Source organism: Ictidomys tridecemlineatus, chromosome 5 (assembly GCF_052094955.1).
Source record: "Ictidomys tridecemlineatus isolate mIctTri1 chromosome 5, mIctTri1.hap1, whole genome shotgun sequence".
NCBI classification, from domain to species: Eukaryota; Metazoa; Chordata; class Mammalia; order Rodentia; family Sciuridae; genus Ictidomys; species Ictidomys tridecemlineatus.
In genome coordinates, this window is record NC_135481.1 from 59,726,851 (window position 1) to 59,749,662 (window position 22,812).

A 22,812-nucleotide genomic window follows, 5' to 3' on the forward strand; every position below is an offset into this window, starting at 1 on the left:
TCACCCCTTATCCAGCTGGGCGACACTCCCCAACAGGCAACGAGGCTGTGCGATGCTAGGCTTTCGGGGCCATAGGAAGTCGGGTGCGACCTCTGTTTTCTAGCTAGGGTGCCATGGGGTTGTAGCTAGTGTGCTGACGAGGTCTATGCAAGAGAGGAAGAGGGAGACATGGCTGGGTAGTCTGAAGGGGCAGCATGGAGCCCATCCTGTCTCTGTGGCTCTAGAACTAAAGGCCATGGGTGTTCTATCGTAGGGACTTGGGTAACATGCTACACGGTGGGGCTCTGCAGCGGGATGGGAGTGGCCCAGGCCCTGCCTCCCTGTTGGCAAGGTGTGAGGAGGCTTGGTGACAGTGTGGAGGGAGCCTCCCTGGGGCCGTAGGGTTGCTGGAGATGAGCCAAAGGGACTTTGAGCTGGTGATGGGCCTGCGGTGCTGGGAGCGTGGGATGCAGGCCAGGTGTCGCTATTTCTTGGCCTGTGCTGACTCTGCCCATTTGTGTTCCTCAGAGCCGACCAGACACCTGCTCAGGCAACTGAACGAGAAAGGTGAGTATGTGAGGGGGTGGATGGGATTTGCAGGGAGCGTTGGGTGGGGTGCGAGGGCGAGGCAGGTGGGGGGTTGTGGAGAACAGGTTGAGGGAACTCGATCTCTGTTCTTCATGTCACCTGAAGGGGGATTGAGCTGTCCCCCAACTTGCATGCCTTATACCCTTTCCTCCATAACAATAGGAGCCGAGCAGCAGGCATAGACCTGTGCTCCTGATCATCTGTTAGCCATTCCTTTGAAAGCCCAGGGTGAAGGGTCTTTGGAGCCACAGCCCTCAGTGAGGCTTCCCTGGGGTCTCTGGCCTCTCTAAAGAGGCCCTTTCTCCTGCTTATTGGTCTTTTCCCCTCCCCATGTGCTGGGGACCTGATGGTGGTGTCAGCAGCCAGAGGAGCAGGAATGAAGGTAAGGCCTGTGGGTGCAGAGGCCCGGGAAGAGGGGCTGGCAGGACCGAGGGTGGGGGGGATGGCCCGGGTCAGCCCACCCCGCTACTTACTGTCTTCATTCATTCACCATATACCTATCGACACTTACTGGGTGCCAGGCTCTGGCACAGGGTCACAGGGATGAATAAGATGGTCCTTGCCCCAGGGGACCCTTTGTTCCCTCTCCTGGAGTGGCATCATTCCCACCTAGAGCCTTTCTCATTTCCCCTCTCTGAGGCAGTCAGGCTTCTTCGGGGCCTGTGTTCCCAACTTGATCCAAGCCTCCCCACCATGAGATGCCCCCCTCCTCACTGGAATCCCATGGAGGCCGAGGCTGGGCATGGATGGTTGTCTGTGTGAAGCCCCCACTCCCCGCCCCTGTTTGCCTGTGGGAGGGGAGGAGGTTGCCCACAAGGCTGGTCACGAGGGCTCTTGTGCTCTGAACAGCATGCAGGCAGTGCTGGTGCCCTCCTGGACTTTGGGCAGCCCCTCCATACACGGGGCCTGCAGCCACAGGCTGAAGGGGCTGCCCAAGAGGAGCAGGAGGAAGAGGAGGAGGAGGAGGTGGTGGAGGAGGAGGAGGAGGAGGAGGAGGAGCAGGCCTTTCCGGTCTCTCTGGAGGACCTGGAAGGGCATGAAGGCAGCGAGAAGGGGGCCAGGCCGGAGCCCCCAGGCTCGGAGGAGGAGGAGGAGGAGAGTCTGGCAGTGGCAGAGCAGGTAGCTGACTTTGCCAGCTCCCTGCTGGCCGCCCTCCACTGCTGGCACTATCGAGCCAACGCTTTACTTTTCTCCCGGGGTGCTATGGTGAGGTGTCTCTTTGATCTCCCCTCCTCCTTGCATGTTCCCTGGCTCATGCATGCCCATCTGAGAGTCCCCTCCTGTCCCCTCCCCACCCTGCCCTGTTTCTTCACTCCTATCAGCACTTCTTAACCTCCTCACTCATTGTCATGCCCCGGTGAGTCCCTGGCATGCGCTGTTCCAGGACTGGGCACTAACCCACTGAGTAGGATTAATGGGGTGGGGGTGGGGTGGGGGAGGAGAAGCCAGCACACTGCAGGGCTAAAAGGTCAAGGCCACTTGGCCTGGAAGGAAAAGTGGCTGGGCTTTTCCAAAGCCGCATACCTGGCAAGGCTCTCTGTGGCCCCAGGCCTGGTGGGTCAGGTGCTCTGGAATGTCTCAGGTCCAGGGCTAGCTTAGGGCAGCCCAACCTCCTTGGGTATGGGACATGCTGTCCATGTTGGGATGCAGAAGGGACCAGCTCCCAGTTGTCCTGGAGTTGATGACTGACCTCTTCTTGCTTCAGGGGAAGGGACACAGGGAATCTGAAGGCCCCCAAAGCTGCAGAAGGCCCAGTAACCATTCTCCAACCAGTGCTGAGAAGCATCTGAGCTTCGAGTCTATCTCTTCTCTGCCAGAGGTGAGTGGCCAGCAAATGGGATGGAGATAATGTGGGGGTGCCTGGAGCCCCAATCTCCAGGTCTGCAAGCAGGTCTTTGAGGCAGGGACTGTCCCACTGTGCCCTTGAAAATAGGGCTGTGTCCCACCCCTCTACCCGGAATTCTTGCCCCTTCAGGAGACCTGTCCAGTCTAGGGTATATGGTTTGGTGAATAGATAGCCCCTTCCATAAATTATAAAAAAAAGTTGACCCTTCCTTGAGACAGATACAGCCACATGCCAAGAGACACAGCTAATGGAAGTGAACCAGGACTTCAGGTCCTCTAAGCCAGGCCACCTGTATACAGCAGAAGGCTCTGACCCTGCCAGCGTGCCAGACATTTAAATCACTCCTGCAGCCACCTGGACAAAGGAATAGGGTATTGACATCTATTGGACACCTCCTGTGCTTTGTTTTGTCTCTCCCTTCTTTTCCCTGCAATAGCTCTAGAAGGAGAAGAGGCTCTGAGCGGTTAAGTGGTGGGCTGCAGCTGGGTAGAGCGGAGAGTGGATCTGGATCTCTGGCTCAGAGGCCTACCTTCCTCTTCTCCTACCTCATGCTGACTGTGGGTTGTATGGAGCTGACTCCTTTGCTGCTTCTGCTGTTCCTCCTCCTCCTCCATCACCTTCACCACTTCCTTGGGATGGCAAGTCCAGCTGACTTCCAAAGTTATAGGGAAAAGGTCACGAGCTAGGCTAGACCCCAGGTTGTCCTTCCTAGCCAGGAGAGACTAAAAAGCTGGATGACACTGGATAGGAATAGACCATGATGTCCTTGTTTGTTTGGGCTGCTATACTTAGATTGGGAGCTTATAAAACAACAGAAATTGCTGGGTGCAATGGTACATGCCTATAATCCTAGTGACTTGGGAGGCTGAGGCAGGAGAATTGCAAGTTCAAGACCAGCCTCAGCAACTTAACAAGACCCTGTCTCGAAAAATAAAAAGGATTGGGGATGTAGCTCAGTGGTAGACCACCCCTGGGTCCAATCCCCAGTATACAAGGAATAATAATAAAAAAGATCAGGGGACCAGCAGATTCCATGTCTAGTGAAGGACCGCTTTCTGCTTCATAGATGTCCTCTTCTCGTTGTGTCCTCTCACGGTGGAAGGGGCAAGGAAACTCCCTCAAGCTTCTTTTCTAAGGGCACTAATTCCATTCATGAAGGAGGAGCCCCCACCCACGACTTAATCACCTCCAAAAGGCACAGTTGGTTAATGCTGTCACACTGGGTGTTAGGGTCTCACACATCAGTTTTAGGATGACACTATCCTATCATCCAGACCATAGAAAGTGGCACTGTGCAATAATAATAGGATGTAAGTCCCACATGTAATGTTAGTTTTCTAGTAGCCATGTTAAAAAGAAACGTGAAATCAATTTTAGCACTATATTTTATATAACTCAGTAGGTCCAAAATATTATCATCTCAACATGTAATCAATATAAAAAGTTATGGATGCATTTTATCCTTTTATATATATATAAAGTCTTTGAAATATATTTTATATATATATAAAGTCTTTGAAATATATTCTCAGTTTGGACTAGCCATACTTTAGGTGGTGGTCAAATTTGCTTCTTTCCATGTCCATCTGTTGGGAAATGCATTTAAGATTTTTTTGTAGTTGTTAATGGACCTCTATTTGTTTATTTGTATGTGGTGCTGAGGATTGAACCCGTGCCTCACAGTTGCGAGGCAAGTTCTCTGCCACTGAGCTCCAACCCCAGTCCTGGCATATGCATTTATGCTAGGCCCACAGGTACTGGGCCTGGTAGGAGCCAATTCCCTGTCCTCACAGTCTAATAGGGTTTTGGCACATGGTTGTGTTGCCCTCCTTCCTGACATCCCACAGAGGCCTTGGTCTCTCAGGGAAGTTGGAATGTCACCCACCCAACCTGGGTCTGGAGCCTTGAGAGCTTGGGTAGGAGCCTTACCTTCAGACCCAGGATTCCTAGTGCTATGGCTCAGTGAGAGCCAGCCCCTGGGAGTCAGGGGCAGTGCTTGGCCCAGTGTTAAATCTCCACCTTGTGCCTATAGGCAGGCTGCCACTGAGAAGTGTCTCTGCCCTTCCCCATTCCTCATGATTTTCTTGGTGTGAGGACATGAGCCCAGCACCCTAGCTGCAGGGTGATTAAAAACACCATCATTGCTGGGCGTGGTGGTGCGCACCTGTAATCCCAGCAGCTCAGGAGGCTGAGACAGGATCACAGTCGAGGCTGGCCTTGGCAACTTAGTGAGACCTTGTCTTAAAAAACAAATGGGCTGGGGGTGCTCTGTGGGAAGGCATCCCTGGGTTAGATCCCCAGTACCAACAGAACAAAACAAAACAAACCAACATCCTCATTTTCCTTTCTGTGAGGCCCTGTCACCCTACTGAGTCACACTCATCCTGTCTCCATTCCTACCCTACAGGCCCTCTCACAGGCTCTGAGCAGACCATGCCATCCTCGTGTCTCCCAGTGTCACGAGGGAGGCTTTGTACTCACGTGAGCTCTCTCTCCTGTGTCTCAGGTTGAGCCAGACCCTGAGCTTGGGCCTGAACAGGAGGTCTTTGCTGCTGTGGAAGGTCCTAGCACCGAGGACATGCCTTCAGACGCAGAGTCTCCAGAGGTCCTGGAAACACAGCTTGATGCTCACCAGGGGCTGCTGGAGATGGACCACCCAGGTGACATGGTGGACTTAGTGGTGGCTGACAGCAACGAGGACCTTAAGGCCCTGAGCAGTGAAGAAGAGGAGGAGGAAATGGGGACAGTCCAGGAGCCAGAGAGCCTCCTGCCACCCTCTGTGCTAGACCAGGCCAGTGTCATTGCTGAGCGTTTTGTCAGCAGCTTCTCTCGGCGGAGCAGCCTGGCACTGGAGGATGGCAAGTCCAGTGGCTTTGGGACACCACGGCTGGTCAGCCGGAGCAGTAGCGTGCTCAGCTTAGAGGGCAGTGAGAAGGGCCTGGCCTGGTGGGGCAGCGCCACGGACTCCCTCAGCAACCAGCCTACTCCAGAAATGGACATCAGCACAGGGGTGGCCTCAGAGAGTGGCCCTTCTGTCAATGGGACAGAACCCCCAAATGCAGGCAGCCCTGTGGAGCCTGACAGGTCTTCCTGCAAGAAGAAGGAATCGGCACTCTCTACCCGAGACAGGTTACTGCTGGACAAAATCAAGAGCTACTATGAAAATGCAGAGCACCATGATGCGGGCTTCAGCGTCCGGCGCCGGGAGAGTCTCTCCTACATCCCCAAAGGATTAGTGAGAAACTCCGTCTCCAGGTTCAACAACCTTCCCAGGCCAGACCCAAAGCCTGCAGCTCCAGCAGAGTACAAGAGACAGGGGGGCTCCCGACCGGCCTCCTGGGCCCTGTTTGATCTCCCAGGACCCAGCCAGGTGGCAACAGGGGACTCGGCTCCTATCACGGATGCTGAGTTCCGTCCATCTTCTGAAATTGTAAAAATGTGGGAGAGAATGGAGTCTGCTGAGGGGAGCCCCCGGACAGAGCAGGGCCAGGGCCAGGCCAATGGCTTTGACCTGCAAGAGCCACTCTTCATTTTGGAGGAGCATGAGCTGGGGGCCATCACAGAGGAGTCAGCTACCGCCTCACCAGAAAGCGCCTCCCCCACGGAACGGCCCAGCCCGGCCCACCTGGCTCGGGAGCTGAAAGAACTGGTGAAGGAGCTGAGCAGCGGTGCCCAGGGGGAGCTGGTCACCCCACTGCACCCCCGCATCATGCAGCTCTCTCATGTGATGGACAGCCACATGAGTGAGCGTGTCAAGAACAAGGTCTACCAGCTGGCCCGCCAGTACAGCCTCCGCATCAAGAACATCAAGTCAATGACAGCCAGGCCACCACTGCAGTGGGAAAAGGCAGCTCCTGAGAGGGACGGGAAGAGCCCCACCGTTCCCTGCCCACAGGAGGAGCCTGGAGACCTAGCAGGTGTCAAAGGTATGATAGGGGTGATGGTCCAGGGGTGGAAAAGTCAATTGGGAACTTGGAGAAAGTAACTTCTAAAGAGACCATGTCAAAGAGAGGACTGGGGCCAGGCACGGTGGTGGCGCATGTCTGTAATCCCAGCCACTCGGGAGGCTGAGGCAGGAGTATCGAGAGTTCAAAGCCAGCCTCAGCAACTTAGTGAGGCCCTAAGCAACTCAGTGAGACCTTATCACTAAATAAAATACAAAATAAGGTTGGGAATGTGGCTCAATGGTTGAGTGCTCCTGAGTCCCTGGTAATCCACCCCCCACTAAAAAAAAAACTCAAAAAACAAAAAAAGTAGGGCTGGACTCCCTGCTCTACTGATGTGTGGTGAGTCCCAGCCTCTGGTCTGGTGCTCTGAGGCTAAGCCTGCTCCTCTGGGTGAGCCCTGTGTGTGGAGCAGAGGGAGGAACAGGGGCCCCTTCCTTACCAGGATGAGAGCAGAGCTCTCATTTCTTCCTTTGACTCCTGGCCCCCCCCCCTTGCCCTGTGATAAAGGGCAGTTAATGGAATTTCTCTTCTTTTGTACCAAGCCCCAGGAAGCAGCCTCACCTGGGAAGTGAGCTGAGGGCGGTCAGGAGCCCTCCCTTGGGGCCCCTCCTCTCACAGCCACTCATGGCTCTCGCTCTCTCCTCACAGGCAAGAGAAGGCCCTTGCTTTCCCTCTTCACCTACGAGCAGCTGGTGGCCCAAGAGCACAGCCCCCCCAAGCCCTCCTCTGCTAGAGAGACGTCCCCACGCCGTTTCTCCTTCAGCCCTTCTGCTGCCAGCCCAAGGACCACCTCACCTGGGGGCCGGCCCTGCACTCGGAGTCCCCTCAGCCCCTTTGACACTGAGACTTTCAACTGGCCCGATGTCCGAGAACTCTGCTCCAAGTATGCCTCCCACGATGAGGCTGTCCAGGCCGAGGGAAGCCGCCCTCGCCCTCGTGGCCCACCCGTCAACCGGAGCCACTCTGCGCCTGAGAATATGGTGGAGCCCCCTCTCTCTGGCAGAGTGGGCCGCTGTTGCAGCCTGAACACCAAGAGAAGCCAGGGAGCTACCCAGTCCCCACCTCCTAGGATGCCGCCTCAAAGCCGGCTGAATGGAGGTGAAGCCCTGTATGTCACCGCAGATATCACCCTGGAGAACAACCGGCGAGTGATTGTCATGGAGAAGGGACCCCTTCCCAGCCCCACTGCAGGGCTGGATGAGGAGGGCAATGGGCAGGGACCAAGCTCACCGGCAGCCGTGGTGGCACAAGGCCAACATTTCCCAGACTCTGTAGAGTATCAGCCGAAGGAAGATGGTCCCAGGGATCCAGCAGACCCAAGCAAGCAGAGCAGAGTGAGAAACCTGAGAGAGAAATTCCAGGCCTTGAACTCTGTAGGTTGACTCTGACTGCTGGTCAGGGGCAGGAGCCGTGTCGGTGTGGCATACCTCCCCCCGAATCTGGGCTTACATGGGCCCCTTGCCCAGGGTCCTCGTGAAGGCTGCCCTTGCTCTCCTAGAAGAGCGACCCAGCGTGGCCTTGCCTGCAGCCGGCTCTGTGTGCTGGTGGTCTCCTGGGGCTCCAGACACCTTTCCTCAAGCCCAGATGAGTCGCACTTCCCACTTCCCTTGTAAATATCTCTCTGGTTGGAAGCCAAATATTTAAGCTCACTTCTTCCCAGGGAGAGCAAGCACTGCTCAGGCCCTGGGCTGGCCATTGCCAGGCCGAGGACCCTCGGTGGGGGAGGGGGGGGGAAGACCTGGGCAGGCTTTGCTCTTTAACTGTGCCTTTTCTTAGGACTCAGGAATGAGGCCAATAATTTATTGCTTTCCATCCTGTGGTATGTGCGTGCGAGCGAGTATGCATCTTGTTGTTTATTCCCCTCCTGTGAAGAATGTAACCGACTTAGTTCAGGTACTTTTGAGGGTTGTCTTGCTGTCCCTGTGGTTGTCGCTAATGTACACACATTTCACTCTGTGCCAATGGTGCAATAACCACTGCTGACCCACCGACCTGTGTGTGCCTTCTTACTGCGCCTGGCGGGGGTGGGGAGAGTTGCTGGTGGCTGAGGATTTCTTAGAGTAGGCAGGGCACATCCTGGCACCAGGATGCACAGGAAGGAGCTTGTTCTCTGCTACTTCTGCTTCTCTGTCTACGCACGGCCTGGCGTCCTGTCTGGGGCAGAGGGCCTCACATGTCAGCCTTTAGCTCTCTTCCTCAAGGGCCAAAGTTGTGCTAAAAGCGGGGAGGGAGGAGTGACCGGGGCAAATGGGACACTTTCTAATAAGAAGTTACCAATATCTGGTGCGAATACCTCATCTTTCCCTCTCCAGTCCCAGGAGGCATCCCGGAAGGCAAGGGTTCCTAGCTTGGGGTCTGGGCATGTCCTCAAATGGCTTCCAATGTTGGGTGAGGAGTGCACGTGTATTTTGCCAGGGTGGATCCTCTGTTTTCATCACATTTAGAAAGCCTGGATTCAGAAGGGCTAGGAATGCCTCCCTCTTGCTCATGGGGATTTCTGCCCTTTCTCCTTGGAGGACCAATCTCATTTTGCCCAGTTTGTTCTGGCTGGGGTTAGACAGGAAGAGGCTGCAGGGCCCAGGTGGTAGATAAATGTTCCCGTAGCCCTGCAGAGTCAGGGCCATGAGTCGTCTGACCTAAGAGGTTGGATTCAACCTGAACATGGGTTTGCTGAATCTCCTGAGGTCAAGGGGAGACCAGTGGTGGGTGGCAGGCAGTCTCCTGTGCAGAAGCAGGGAAGTTAGCCCGTGTTCTACCAGCTGCCTGGAATCTTCTGTGGTCATATCCATAGTCACTGAGAAGAGAGCTGGCTCCTCCCAGGCCAGTCCTGGATACAACACTGAGAAGCCACAAATGTACCAGGCAGGTGACTCACACTTTTATCCCAGTAGCCAGCTGGATCGCCCCAACTTTTGCCCTTTCCTCATATGTGGATTGAAGACAACGGATGAGCTCCTGCTTCTCAGACTCCCTGATGGATCTCTTTAGGACATGGGCCAAGGCCAGGGCAGAGGGTCTTATCAGCTGCCCATTAGAATCATCTGGGAACCTTTTGAAACCCAGCTGTGCCTATGTTCCATGCACCCAGACCAAATGAAACTGCCCCTCTGTAGATGTCCAGTGTGGCCTGGACTCATCTGTGACTAGAAATGATTTTACCCTGCAGTAGGCCTTCTAGTTGAAGCAAGCTTGGCTCAGGGTCTCAGGTGGCGCCCATGGGCTGGGTACCAGGCTCAAGTCGGAGCCTAGCTATCCCTTCATGGTGCTGGTTCTCTGTGGCCCAGTTCAAAGAGAAACGAGGCTAGTCAAATAAGGAACAGACAAATGTGGAGCATTATATAGATTTATTAGAAAAACTAGTAAATGGGTTTCCTCTGGTTGGTGGAAGCACATTTGAGCAGGTGGAGGACAAGGCCCAGCCGGCCCCAGGGCCAGCCCCAGATAGCATATTCTGTACCCAACAAGTGACATTCCTCCGCAGCCACCTCCTCTCTTGCATCCTCCCTGAGCTTGCTTGTCCAAGGGACCAAGCCATGTGGCCAGCTGGTCTCTTCCTCTTCTGGATCTCTGCCCCCTCCCACTGAGGGAGGAAGGAGATCCAGGACCAGTCTAGGGGACCTGATTGCCCTCCCACAGGCAGTACGGAGGGGTGGAGTAGGGGGGAAAGCCGAGCCCGACACAGGCCTCCTGTTCTGGGTGCTTAGTGAAAGTTACGAGTGGGGGGAGCCCCAGGACCCTCCACTCCTCCCTCAGCCAGAATCAGCTGAGGTCAGGGACAAAGAGGAAGAGTGGGCAGGAGGACGCCTGACATGCCCAGAAGGAGCTTCCTCTAAGCCGCCCTGGGGAGGAAGCCTGTTATGCTGGTGTGGACTGGAGCTGTGTCACCCTAGTTTGGAAACACTGTCAAGGAAAAGACTGCAAAGTAGAAAACTATGAGAAAAGAAGGGAAAAAAAGAAACCTTGCCAGGGCACCTGGAGAGCTTAGTCCTGGAGTGGCATAGAGTCTCCCAAATTCGGGCACCTGCGATGTCAGTCCAGTTGATTGAGTGTCTCGGGACCTGGTTGACGTGGGCAAGATGCGTGGGGAGCTGGCGGTAGATAGTGAATCACATGCAGCTGGCTGCCCTTGCCCAATCCTGGGGACCTGGGGTGGCGAAATTCTAGCTCTTCCATGGAGCCCTTTCTTTCTTGACTCTATGGAGTTGCTCACTGGAAATTCCTCACTTCTGGTGCTACTTGGGCACACATGGAGGGGAGAAGGTGGACCTTTGTCCATTGGCTCACTACTGGCCCCGGGGAAATAGTTGCGAGCTACTTGTCACCTTCTGCCCTTGGCAAGGAGCCTGCTCTCTGTCCCAGAGGTGGGCCTGCCTTTGAATGCACCAAAGGCTTTTTTTACTGTCAGGTGAGTATGGTCACCTTCTAGCCTTGGCTTCCCCAGCAGTAGACAGAGGCTGACTAATGGAACACGCCAGGTTCCCTGTAGAAGCAGAGGGTCATAGGGTCCTATGTGTTGAGGCCAAATGAAGACCCTCCCTATAGAGGTGGAAGACCTCATGTGGGGAGAGCAGGCTCCATTGGGTAACTGATTCCCTCCCGTGTGGATCCTGTCTGATGGAGTCGGCCTCACCCGGACATAGTGCTCTCTGAGCTGTGCCTGCCCCAGTCAGTACTAAAGGTTCCTGGGAAGGCCTCCCAACTCTGATATCTACCTGTGTGGCTTTTCCCTGAGTCTTACCTGATTCATTTCCACAAAGCCAAAGTTCCTTCCCATAGGGAAGGCAATAGAAAAAGTAGCTTTGGGCCCTGGGGACCTTTTTGGTCTCCCTGGGGGAGCACGCCTGCTGCCTCCAGCTTGATCCCCTCTTTAGGACCTAACCCCAGATAAGATGCTGGGCTGAAGCTGTATTGCTTTCAGAGAAGGAAAGTCCTCATTGGACTGGTGATTTCGCCCCTCCAGAGCATGGGGAAGGCTCTCCCTGGGGACAGAGATTGCAGAGCCCCTGTTAGTGTTTGGAGGTGGGTTTGGGAGATGTTTGGTGATCTCTGTATCATTATGTCTCTCAGAACCCAAGGCCAGGCCCTCTCTGGCCCCAGCGTTTATCCCAGCTGCCCAGCGGTAGTTGTGTCACATGCCGTTAATACCTAGGTACGGCCATATTTGTCACTCCACTCTGACAAACCAGCTCTCTGTCCGGTCAGTCAGTAGCCTTGGATGACACCAGCTGCAGACACAGTGGGCACTGGACTTTGGGATGCTTCACCAGGTGCTGGGGCATCCATGCCATATCTGGGGGCCTACACTGGTTCCCCGCTGTGCATCTAGCGGATATTGCTGGCTTGGTTGCTACTGGGAGTGGGAAGGATCCCAGCCCGGAGAGGCGGAGCCTTAGGCAGTGTGGGGACCTGTCTGTCCCTCCTTCAGGTCTGAGCCCTGAGCCCGAAGCTCTAACTAGGGTTTTCAAAGAGGAATGGTTTGAGAACTGCTGGTCCTCCCTCCTTCAGTCTCTGCTGGTACCAAAAAAGGGTGCCAGGGGCAGCAGGAGGCTCCCTCAGTCAGGACCCACAACACAGAGGATGGGAGAGGAGAGTATCTGCTGGCCCTAAGGAGGGACCCAGTTCTGAGAAAGCCCAGTGGGGAGGTGGCTGGCAGCACCTGAGGCCCCGTGTTCCTTCTTTTCCCCTCAGTCCCCCAGCAGCCCCTTGCCCAGAGCTGGGGCTCTGTGGCCCCCCTGAAGTCTCCTCATTCCTCTAAGGGCAAGTCAGGCTTTGCCAGTGTCCCCCTTCCCTTTCCCTTCCCCTTTCCTGGCTGTGACCACATGGGAGGTAACCCCAAGCACGACTTGCTGTGGGAGTGGGCAGCATTGGACAAGCCCCATCAGCCACCTTCTGCTTTTATGGGGATGCAGAGAGGAGGGCATGCGCCTCGGGGAACCGTTTCCTGCCCCCTGGAGCCAAGCCGTCTGTGCCACAGGCAGAGGGCATGTTGGCAGGCATCGGGGCTGCCAGGCAGGGCGCAGAGGCAGCTATTGCAGCGCAGCGGGGGCCCCAGGGGCCGGCCTGGTGACTCTCGAGCTGGTGGGCAGGAGGTGGAGGAGGACCATCCACTGTGGAGGAGGTCAGGGCCCACGGCCTCAGGTGGCCGGTCCCTGTGTGCCCTGATGCACCACTGCGCCTGCCTGGCTGGCCCCACCAGCGGGGGCCATCGGCTGCTATTTCTTTTTGGGGAAGAAACTGAATCTCTTCTCCTTGTCCTTCTTGCCAAGACTGGCATCCGGGCCAGTGAGGGAGGGCAGAGGCAGGCTCTGCGTCTTGACGCGGATGCTCTGGGACTCGTTGATGGCCGTGCTCACACCTTGCAGCCAGGACAGCATCTCCTCCTACGAGATGGGGGCATCAGGGCCAAGTCCAGGGCCCCAAGGCAATGGGAGTGCTCCTGGCACTGCCTGTTCCACGGGAGCCTTGAGGTCCAGAGGCCTAGGTCTCTTCCCCCTGCCTCTTTGTTAGGCACAGATGGGTTGGACCACCCCACACTTACCTCATCTTTGCCATGGAAGAGCCACTCGCTGCCATTACTCAGCCTAGGAGAAAAAAAGACTTTCCTGTCATGTCGGAAGCCATGACCTGGACGGAGTGGGCTGGCTAAGACTCCCCCTGTCCCCGAGCCTGTTATTCAGAGTGCCTTCTGAGAGGTAAGAGTCTGAATCGTGAGCCTCTTCAATTCGCAAAATCCTCAAGGAGCAGCATGAGCTTGGTTGGAGCTGGTCCCCTACAGTGAACCTCTACCTGGTCACTCATGCCAAAGCCTTCAGCCTGAGGGTTCAAAGGGTTCAGGGCCTAGGTAAGGGGCAGCAGGCAGGAAGGCTCACCTCAGCTTAAAGACGTGCTTCTTCTTTTTGTAGTTGGCAGCGATCTCACAGATAGCATGTCTCAGGGCCAGGGGCTCCTCCCCATGGTAGGGAACCCCCAGGGCCAGGTTTTTGGCGTCCTTGTAGAAGGTCAGTTCACTATTCCTGAGCACACAGTACAAATTGTTCCAGGACCTGCAAAGATGGGGACAAATAGGTCACCCACAGTCCTGATACAGTATCTTTGTGATCAATGCCTATGGCTTTTCCGTTTCTTTTTATTGAGTTATTTTTGCTCTGATAAATAGTAAGATTTTATTGTTTATGAAGTGTGGGGGGTGGATAGGGGAGAGGATCATCTGTATGTAATTTTAATACCAAAAGAGCTAACTACTGTTACATTTTACATATTCTAGTTTTTCTTCTATTCACATTCAGATTTTTCTATATACATAGATAACTAAAATTGGAATATTCTCTCTTTCTCTCTCTCTCTCTCTCTCTCTCTCTCTCTCTCTCTCTGTGTGTGTGTGTGTGTGTGTGTGTGTGTGTGTGTGTGTGTTTATTTATTTTCTGGGAATCACACCCAGGGCCTCAGGCATGCTAGGCAAATGCTCTACCACTGAGCTACATCCACAGCCTTATATATTCAATTTTACCTCCTGCTTTTAAGATTAAACACTATATCATGAGTATTTATTCATATCCTCAAATATTTCTTGATATTGATTTTTGGGTGGCTATAGTATGTCATAATATATACACATAATCTCTTTATTGTGGAAAATTTATCCATAACTTAAATAGTGATGTGATGATCATTCTCATGTATACATCTTTGCCTATAGTTCTGATCTTACCATGAAATTATACATTTCTGAAGTAGAATTATAATAAATCTAAGATCAATAGCACAAACTTAATTTTTCAAAGTATTCCACATTCACTGGAAAATTTGATTCTCACTATAGAATCATGAAGTGAATTGGGTTTTGTTTTGGTTGTTATTTTTGCTTGGATGATATATGCACAGTATATTATCCTAGCACGTGGTGTGTGTGTGTGTGTGTGTGTGTGTGTGTGTGTGTGTGTGTGTAGCATTAGGGATTGAACCCAGAGCCTTTTGCATGCTATGCACACTCTCTGCCACTGAGCTGTACTTCCAGGCCTTTTTTGAGGTAGGAAGGTGGAGAACTAGTAGGGCGCATGGATAAGAAGTACTGGAAGGTCAGTATAAAGTAGCTGCAGAGCCATTTTTATGAAGCCTGGGTTTCTGACTTGCTACTCAGAGATCCTTCCTCCAGCAGTAAGGCTGCTGCTGAGGGGGACCTGGGTCTTTGGAGTTAGGTTGTGCCTTGAAAAATGACTTAGCCTCTCTGAGACTGTTTCTCCATCTGGAAATGGAAACTTTAGTATCTCAGGGTGGTGTTAGATTTTATCAGTCCTAACATAATGCCTGGCGCATAGTAGGTACTCAATAAATGTTAGCCTCCCTTTTTCTGGTGGACTCCCATTTAAGCAATAAACCTCTTCTGGGCAGTTGGGTCACTAAATTGTTTCTTTTTGGAATTTGAAGTAGCTTTGTTGAGTCCCCCCAGATAGGGAGCTCTGTGTGCTTCCAAGTGTCCCTGGGAATGTGGCTTGCTTCAACTTCTGGGTTCCATTTCCCTGAGGCCCTGGATTGCTGCTAGAGAAAAAGAGGCTCCAAGGATCTGGGAGGAGGCGGCCCTCCCTGTAAAGACCAAATCCAAGGACATGACTAGCTCAGAATCAGGAATGGACATATACTTTGAGTCAGTTTCTCAGGGTCATGGACTCACTGAATGACAGCACTAGAAGGGACTCCCAGAGGGCATCTGGGTCATGGGCCCCCAGTCACCTCCTATTTTATAGCTAAAGAAATAGGCCTAGATCAATGAAAGCAGGTCTTGGTCAAGGACATGCTGTTAGCACCAAGACTCCCTCTTGCTGCCCAGCCTTGCAATGACTGTAATATCAATAGCCAGTGTCCACCATGGCCCCACTCTGTGCCAGGGACAGTGTCCCTACTGAACATGCCTACCATAGTCATCATGGCCATTTTATGAATGGGGAAACCGACAGGGAGGTTAGGTAACATGTGTGAAGTCGTAGGATTTGAACTCTGGACCACAACTGAGGCTTTTTCCATCATGCCAAGTGGCCCTGGTTTGGCTCCTGGGGGTACCCAGGAGCTCTCCCAAATGAGAGGCCAAGGGCGGCTCTTTCCTAGCACACACCCGTGGCCAAGGCTCTGCTACTAGAGATCTCTAGAAGCTGCCCCTCTCCCCGCGCCCGGCAGCCCTCCCCGACACCTGTTGGATGCCTTCTTGTTGGGCCCCTCCAGGTCATGCTTGCGGCCAAGGTAGCCCTCCATCTGCACGCTGTGCCCGTGGTCCCGCTGGGCCGGCAACGTTGTGGGCTCGTCACCCTCACTCAGAGGAGTGTCTAGGACCTTCAACAGGGTCTCCGTGGCAGGCCTCTCATTTTCATCAGATTTCTCCTCCTGCCCAGGCAAGGGTGGTGGCTGCAGGTCCTGAGGCCATGGCCTCTCTTCTTCCTCCTGCTCAGGGGCACAGGGGGAGAGCATACCTTTCTGGGGGCTCAGGCAGGGCCTCCACCTGAGCCTCCTTCCCTTGTTCAATGGCTCCCTAGCCTGCCATGGGTACCTACTCGCTTCCTTGGCCTCTCCCCATACCTCTGGCTCCAGCTCCCCTGCTCTCTTTCATCCCCATCGAACGAACAGCAACAGAAGGTCCTCAGAGGGGCCTGAGGAATGGTCGAAATTGGAACAGGTTCCAAGGCTATTGGAGAGCTCTGGTTCAGTGCCTGGCTCCAGACCCCAACCCCTGCTTCTATCATTTACTCTGTGACACACGGGCCTTGGGAAGAGTTCATGTGAACAGAAGTTCTGCTGCTAAGACAAGTTTGCAGGAGCTGGGGATGTGGCTCAAGCGGTAGCGCGCTTGCCTGGCATGCGTGTGGCTCAGGTTTGATCCTCAGCACCACATACCAACAAAGATGTTGTGTCTGCCGAGAACTTAAATATTAAAAATTCTCTCTCTCTCTCTCTCTCTCTCTCTCTCTCTCTCTCTCTCTCTCTCTCTCTCTCTCCTCTCTCTCTTTAAAAAAAAATAAAATAAAAAAGGATACATAATCTCAAAGGCTTAGAATGACCGGCAGATACAATATTTAAAAAAAAAAAAAAAAAAAAAAGACAAGTTTGCAAACCACTTTTCCTAGGGTGTTGAGTGGGAGATCTTCTGGTACTTCAAATTGTCATCAAAGCCCTAAGGCTAAGGGTACTGGGCTCCAAGTCACCCCATGTCACTCCCAGTCCTTCATTGGGTCTAACAGGCCCCCTCCCATCATCTAACGAGAATTTGTGGATGGGGCAGTGGTTCCCAGGGCTGGTTGCCTTTGAAAGTCACCTTGGAAGCTTACAAAATGTTCTCAAGTCCCTCCCTCAAGACAGTGTTAACTGGCCTGCAGGGGTCAGCGCGTTGGTGTTTCTTGATAAGCATTTCATGACTCTAATGTGTACTATAGGCCGAGAATTGCCAGAACAGAGTCCTTACCTTGGGGAACTGCTGTGGGTTCTCCCTCCCTGCACACTTCCTGTTCCCTGACTGGGCATTTCCTTAGGCAGAGGCCTCTTACCTGTGCCTCATGCAGCAGGAGAACTGGGTAGCAGGGGGCAGCTAGCAAGAGTAAGTACCTTAGAATCCTTGAGGGCTGTGGATGGCCTCGCTTGGGCCATCTGGCCAGCACAAGGTGGCTGCTGGAACTTGATACCAAGAGGAGGGAAGATGCCCCAAGCAACCATGTCTGGATGCCTGAAGGGCATGGACACAGACAGCCCAGGAGGACCAGAGCCACCCTGGGTAGTAAAGGGACTCGCTTCTTTTTCTGTTCCCCTTCCCTCCCTGCCCCAGAAACTGACATGGAGGCCCAGAAAAGTGCTGGGGAGAAGCAAAGAAAGAGCAGACTATGTTCTCCTCTGCAGCAGGGGTTCCTTAGGCCATGGGCTAAATCTGACGGAGAGAAATAGAGGGGGGCACCATGTTGGACATCGGATTGAAACTTGAAACTGAAACAAACCCAGTAGACTTTTTAACAGTGAACAGACTGGCTCTGTGAAGGAGGGGCTTGGTGGAGAAGTTTGAAGGTAGTGTTCAGAAGAAAGGAAAAGCTGGTCATATATGCAACCCGTCAAATGAGGGCTGTTCAATAAACACGTTGTAAATAGAGGGCCTGGTAAGATTTTATGTAAAGAAGGGTAGCTGGGAGTGGTGGTGCACACCTGTAATCCCAGCAACTGGGAGGCTGAGGCAAGAGGATTACAAGTTCAAGACCAGCCTGGGAAACCTATTGAGCCTTGTCTCAAAAAATAAAAAAAAAAAAGGACTGGAGTTGTAGTTCAGTGGGAAATCATCCCTGGGTTCAATCCCCAGTACTAAAAAAAATAATTAATTTAATTTAAATAAAAATGAAGGAAGGGTAATGTGGTTGGAAAAGTTTGGAAACCACTGGTCTGTTCTCATATTTTCTATGTGTAATAAAACCAGTGTTCAGAGAGGTTAAGTGACTTGCTCAGTCACACAGCTAATACATAAGGAGGTAATTAGGTGCATGCACTCCAGAATCGAACAGGTGTGCGTTTTTATGCCACCCTTGGGCACTCATCTTTTCCTTCCTTAGACTCCCTTAAGAGTTGTGGCTGGGCCACTCCCCTCTCTGCATTATTTGCAGTCTTTCCGTCTTAAGAGTTTCTTCTGCACCATCTGCGATGAGCTTGCCTTGGCCACAAAGTTCTGGAAGTCCTGAATCCCTGCCTGAATCATTCTCTAGCTACAGGAAGGGCAGGAGTGACAAAAATGGGACTGGAGGCCTGGGTTTGGAGCCCTTCTGGGACCCTAGTCAGGCCAACCCTCTGCTTTGGGAATAAGGTTCAAGAGTACTTCCCCTGCAGCCCCATACTGAGAATTGAACCTGGAGTGCTTTACCACTGGGCTTCCCCCCTGGCCCTTTTTGTTTTTTTATTTTGAGACACATAAGTCACCTAGGCCAGTCTTGAACTTGGGATCCTCCTGCCTCTGCCTGGTATCACAGGCGTGTGCCCCTGTTCCTGGCAGGAGTGGATGATTAATGCAGAAAGGAAGCCTTGTTCTCCCCACCCCCTGCCCCACCTTGCCAGCCTCAAGCCCCGCTGGTCCTGTTCTTCCTCCAGGAGAGGAGACTGTCCAGAGGAGGTGCAGGTGCATGGCTGCCCCTGATGATGGGCCAGGTACTCCGAGTCTCAGGTCTGGAGTCTTAGAGAAATGCCATAGTGGACACAGGAGGGAAGCCTGCCAGTCCTCACAGCCTTATGTGTCCCTCTCACCCAGTTTCTACCCACTTGGGACTGGCTGTGCTGGAGAGCTCTGTGTCCACATCTGCTTCCTATATTCTTACTCCTTCTTTAGGGAACTGATCTCTGACAATCAGGATGGATTTAGCCAGGACTGACTCCCAACATAATCTCTGTTCCCTCCTCATAAGTGCCTGGCCCATGCTTCCTGGCAGGGACATGCAGAGGGCCATGCCAGTGTGTTCCAAAGCAATATGGCTGGGTCATGGGTTGGCTTTGGAGTGCGGGTTTCCCACTATATGCAGAGCTTTCTTCTGTGTTCCTGTTGTATGGTGATGATGTAAATGCATCCTTCCCCTTCCCACCCAAAGGTTAAGGCCTGAAGAGGAGGAGCCAAGAACCAGGGTGGAGTTGGAGATGGAGGTGTTAGGTGATGCCAGGATTCCCTTCCTTCCTGGGCTGGGGGAGGGACAGAGATGAGGAAGATGGGGATGGAATGAAGGTGGATGCAGAGAGGGGGAAGAGGCTTTGGGAATCAGTCTTTTTTCCTTGCTCCTAAGGGAGGCTGGCCAAATCCCCAAAGAGGAGAAGCGTAGGGGTAGGCAGAAGCTCTCCTAAGCCACCTTCTTTTTTTTCCCACTGAATCTTTCTAATACATTCTTATCCCTTTCCAGGGATGGAGACCAGGGGTTGAGCCAAACAGGCCTGGAGTAAAGAGCCTGGGCTTCTGTCTGGGGGAAGGGAGAGTATCAAGTCATTAACCCTTCCTCATGCGTCAGTTAGTGGCAGGGTGTCAGCACTTACTTTGCAGGTGGTTTGGAGCATTTCAAAGTGAGAAAGCATTTGCAAGTGCTGCTCTTTGGTGATTTTCCAGCTACTATCTTGGAGCTTTGCTGAGCAATTGTTGTGCCCGATGCCCTAGGTGGCCAGCACGACCATCTCAAATACCCCTTTGCCTCCAGTATGGGCTGCTCAGGACTGAGAAATGTGGAATCTCAGCCTCTGCCCGGCAAGACCTGACTCCCTCCTCCCTCTACCCTTTTCAGTTGGAGCATTCCGAGACCCCAGGCAGGAATGGGAGGACCATTGTGAGCATGTGAGCCCTACCAGGAAGGACCAGAAGCAGCCTGGAGTAGGAGACCCTGAGAAAGTGAAGGCAGAAGTTATCAGACAGGGCTGAGGCCAACAGGGTGCTCCTTAATGGAAGGTTCTGGTAATTCAGAATTAGATTTTTATTAAGCGCTCACAACTTTGTAAAGAAAAGACTTCCAGGAAGGCAATACCTCAACACATATTCATATACCTGAAGCAAAACCGGTTTTAAAAAATTAATGTCATAATCCTGATCTGCAGAGCACAAGTTCACAAGACAGTGGAGAACAAGCAGGAGGAAGCTGCCTCCTCACTCCCATGGGTAAACCCTGCACATGGCCATGCTGGCAACTTCAGTGTGTTGGCGAGATCTTTATTTTGCAATTCATAAGACATCAAGAATTTCCCTGGGGAATTTTATTTGGAGCCATGACACTGGGAAGACCTATAGTAAGATCAGAAAAGGGGACATTGTTACAGAAGCAGACCCCGTGGGGAAAGGCTTGGGATAGTGAATGATGAAGAAAGGAAGACAAAGTTGATGCAAGAGATTCTGGAACTGGAAAGAAGCCTTGAAATCATGGATTCAGCCCTCCTTATTACAGACACTGGGTTCCAGAAAAGCCCAGGGACCAGATGGGATTGTGTAGCAGGTGGTAGAGCCAAGCAAGAACACATGCTTTCTTCTTCCCTGTCCGTAAGATGTCTTTCAAATCTGAAAGGGAGCCAGACATGTCCCACAACCCAGGAGGCTGAGGCAGGAGGATTGCAAGTTCAAAGCCAGTCTCAGCATCTTAGCAAGGCCTTATGCAACTTAGTGAATCCCTTTCTCAAAATATAAAAAATATAAAAAGGGAAAAAGTGTTGGCGATGTGGGTTGGTGGTAAAGTGGCCCTGGGTTAAAATCCTCAGTACTAAAAAAAAAAAAAAAAAAAAAAAAGAATCTGAAAGGTGTAGCACAGGACAGTTGGTACTGGCATACAGGATGGTCAGGAAATGGGGGGGACAAGTGGCTGGGCAGAGACCCACTTGTGGCCCAGACTCCAAACCTGCTGCAGAGTGAGTTTGAGGCTAAGGCAGATCTGGCAAGGACTTCCCATTTAAGCAATGACCTCCATATCAACAGGGGGACCTGGGGTTAGGTTGGTGGATGGTTTGGGTGGAGGGGCCATTCTTGCCCTGGGAAGAGGTGACAGTTCTCCTGCCATCCCTGGAAGCATGCTATTCCTGGAGGAATTTGGTTAGAGAGTGCCAGGAGAAGAGGACACTGGCCAGGCTCAGAGCTGGCTACCCATGCTGCTGAGGTGTGGTTGTGATGACAGGCAGGAGATGGTCTGGGATCCCTTCCATCCTCTGCTCTGAGGTACAAGACCTACTGCCATTGCCCTCAGTCATTAGGAAGGTGTGCCAGATATTGGGACCACATCCGAGGAGAGCAGGAGACAGGCAACATTTGTGGCTGGTTGAGGGACATTAGGGGAAGGAAGGATATGTCAGGAAAGCCTTGCTGGCTGTCACAGGATTGAGGTCAAAGAGGGAGAGGTCCCAGGTTTCTGATGGGAGGGAAGGCTGACTCAAAGTCTTGGTGGAGATTTTCGGAGTTAAGCAAGAATCATATAAACTTGACTTTTTGGAGCCCTGCCTTGCTACAAAGTTGGCTTGGTGTCGGGGATTTCCTCCACAGAGAATTTTCAAACCCGATGGGCAGGATGAGTCTTTGGAGTAAGGAGCTGAAGGTGTAGTTCCAAGATCAGCCAGCAGGTGGCGAAGGGAACTACACACAATCAACACTCACCATGCCCAGATAACCTGGCTCTTTCCCAAGTTCCAAAGATGCCCAGTGAATTCAGATTTGCTTGCAAGCAAAGTTACATGGGTGATAGGATCTTCTAAAGGTAATGATGGAAAGTATAAGCCAGGGCATGAGGATGTACCTCAGAAGCCTACCATAGGATGATATATGATGAGCCTAGAGTGTGTGTAGAGGGGTTTGGTCTGAAGGCTGGCTTGGAAAAGAACTTGGTAATGTTAGAATTCATATAGAGTGTGTGTGCGCATGCACTTTAAGAGATGAAGGAATTTAAAATATCACCTGCCAAGTGATCACCGGATGTTCTACCTATATTCTCTCTTCCAAGCCTTGCAATGCTTCTGCAAGGCAGGTACCATTGGAACCCCTGTTTTCAGATGAGGGGAACCAGGGTCAGAGCTAATGAGTGACTTGTCCACACATATATCTTGTGATGGAAAGTAGAGGACGTAGGCCCCAAACTCGATGCTTTTCCCCACAAGGCCTGCTGCGAGAGGTAGAAGCCAGCACCCTCACTCCAGAGGAAGCCTCCTATCCAATGGGGCTCACAGCCTGGATGAAATGTGCCCAGCTTAGGTAAGACACAAGACTGGTCTGTTGAGGCTGCTGATTGTGTTAGGGATACACTGGAAGGGGATGGAAGAGGAGCTTGGAGACAGAGAAGACCCACTGCTAGATGCCTTAGGTAACTAAATGGCATGGGGGTGAGAGTAGGGTGGGCAGAGCCAGAACTCTGGCAGCTGAGAATGTTTACCCTCCCCGGTGTCTGATGCTTTGACTCCTGTGCCTGGGATGAGAAGGGCCATTTAGATGGGTGAGGAAGGCTGTTCAGAAGACAACTGTTTGCAAGAAAATAAATAAATAAATGGTGTGCTGACTTGAAACTGGTCAAAGATGAAGAGGTGGCAACTTCAGATAGGCAGAGACAAATGCTCAAACAAGAAAGAAGTCTGTGGCTGAACAGGAAGAAGGAACCAGGGAGAAATAGAGGCTGGTGACAGGGAGAGTGATCCCCTGGATAGCAGGTTGGGCTGGGTGAGCAGAGCAGCTCAGTGGCTCAAGCTGCCTGACCAAGATGGCAACTAAGGAGCTTGGGCCAGATGCCAGGAAGGGAGGGATGCAGAGAAGGCCACCAGGTAAAGAGAGTGAGGGGACAGGGGAATGTCAGTTTAGGCTTCCCTAGACCCTAGGAGGGAGACCTGGTCCACTTCCACCAGGAGCTGAGAGGGAAACAGGCTTCTCTGGGAGCTCTCCACCTTGCCCACCGCCTGTGTGGTCTCTTTGGGTCACCATCGTGGAGGAGCTGGTGGCTGCTCAATCTCTCCGTGATCCAG

At 52.7% G+C, this 22,812-nt stretch overlaps 2 protein-coding genes across 14 annotated transcripts in view; one reads left to right on the forward strand and one right to left on the reverse strand.

The window, feature by feature from the left end:
* Plekhg3 (pleckstrin homology and RhoGEF domain containing G3) overlaps nucleotides 1–8,351 on the forward strand; it is a 40,965-nt gene extending 32,614 nt beyond the window's left edge. For 6 of the 13 annotated variants that reach the window (XM_078050063.1, XM_078050060.1, XM_040275187.2 and 3 more), the window contains 6 exons: nucleotides 508–546; nucleotides 927–949; nucleotides 1,417–1,773; nucleotides 2,273–2,386; nucleotides 4,920–6,339; nucleotides 7,009–8,351. In XM_078050063.1, coding sequence (XP_077906189.1) covers nucleotides 508–546; nucleotides 927–949; nucleotides 1,417–1,773; nucleotides 2,273–2,386; nucleotides 4,920–6,339; nucleotides 7,009–7,742 — 2,687 coding nt within the window. In that variant the 3' untranslated portion in view covers nucleotides 7,743–8,351. The remainder of the gene's footprint in view (nucleotides 1–507; nucleotides 547–926; nucleotides 950–1,416; nucleotides 1,774–2,272; nucleotides 2,387–4,919; nucleotides 6,340–7,008) is intronic. The other 7 variants (XM_078050061.1, XM_078050064.1, XM_078050065.1 and 4 more) reach the window with 7 other exon arrangements.
* Nucleotides 8,352–9,687: 1,336 nt separating this feature from the next.
* Sptb (spectrin beta, erythrocytic) overlaps nucleotides 9,688–22,812 on the reverse strand; it is a 124,389-nt gene continuing 111,264 nt past the window's right edge. The window contains exons 33-36 of the mRNA XM_005322793.5: nucleotides 15,542–15,789; nucleotides 13,230–13,403; nucleotides 12,899–12,941; nucleotides 9,688–12,740 (exon numbers count right to left, since the gene is read on the reverse strand). Coding sequence (XP_005322850.2) covers nucleotides 12,573–12,740; nucleotides 12,899–12,941; nucleotides 13,230–13,403; nucleotides 15,542–15,789 — 633 coding nt within the window. The 3' untranslated portion in view covers nucleotides 9,688–12,572. The remainder of the gene's footprint in view (nucleotides 12,741–12,898; nucleotides 12,942–13,229; nucleotides 13,404–15,541; nucleotides 15,790–22,812) is intronic.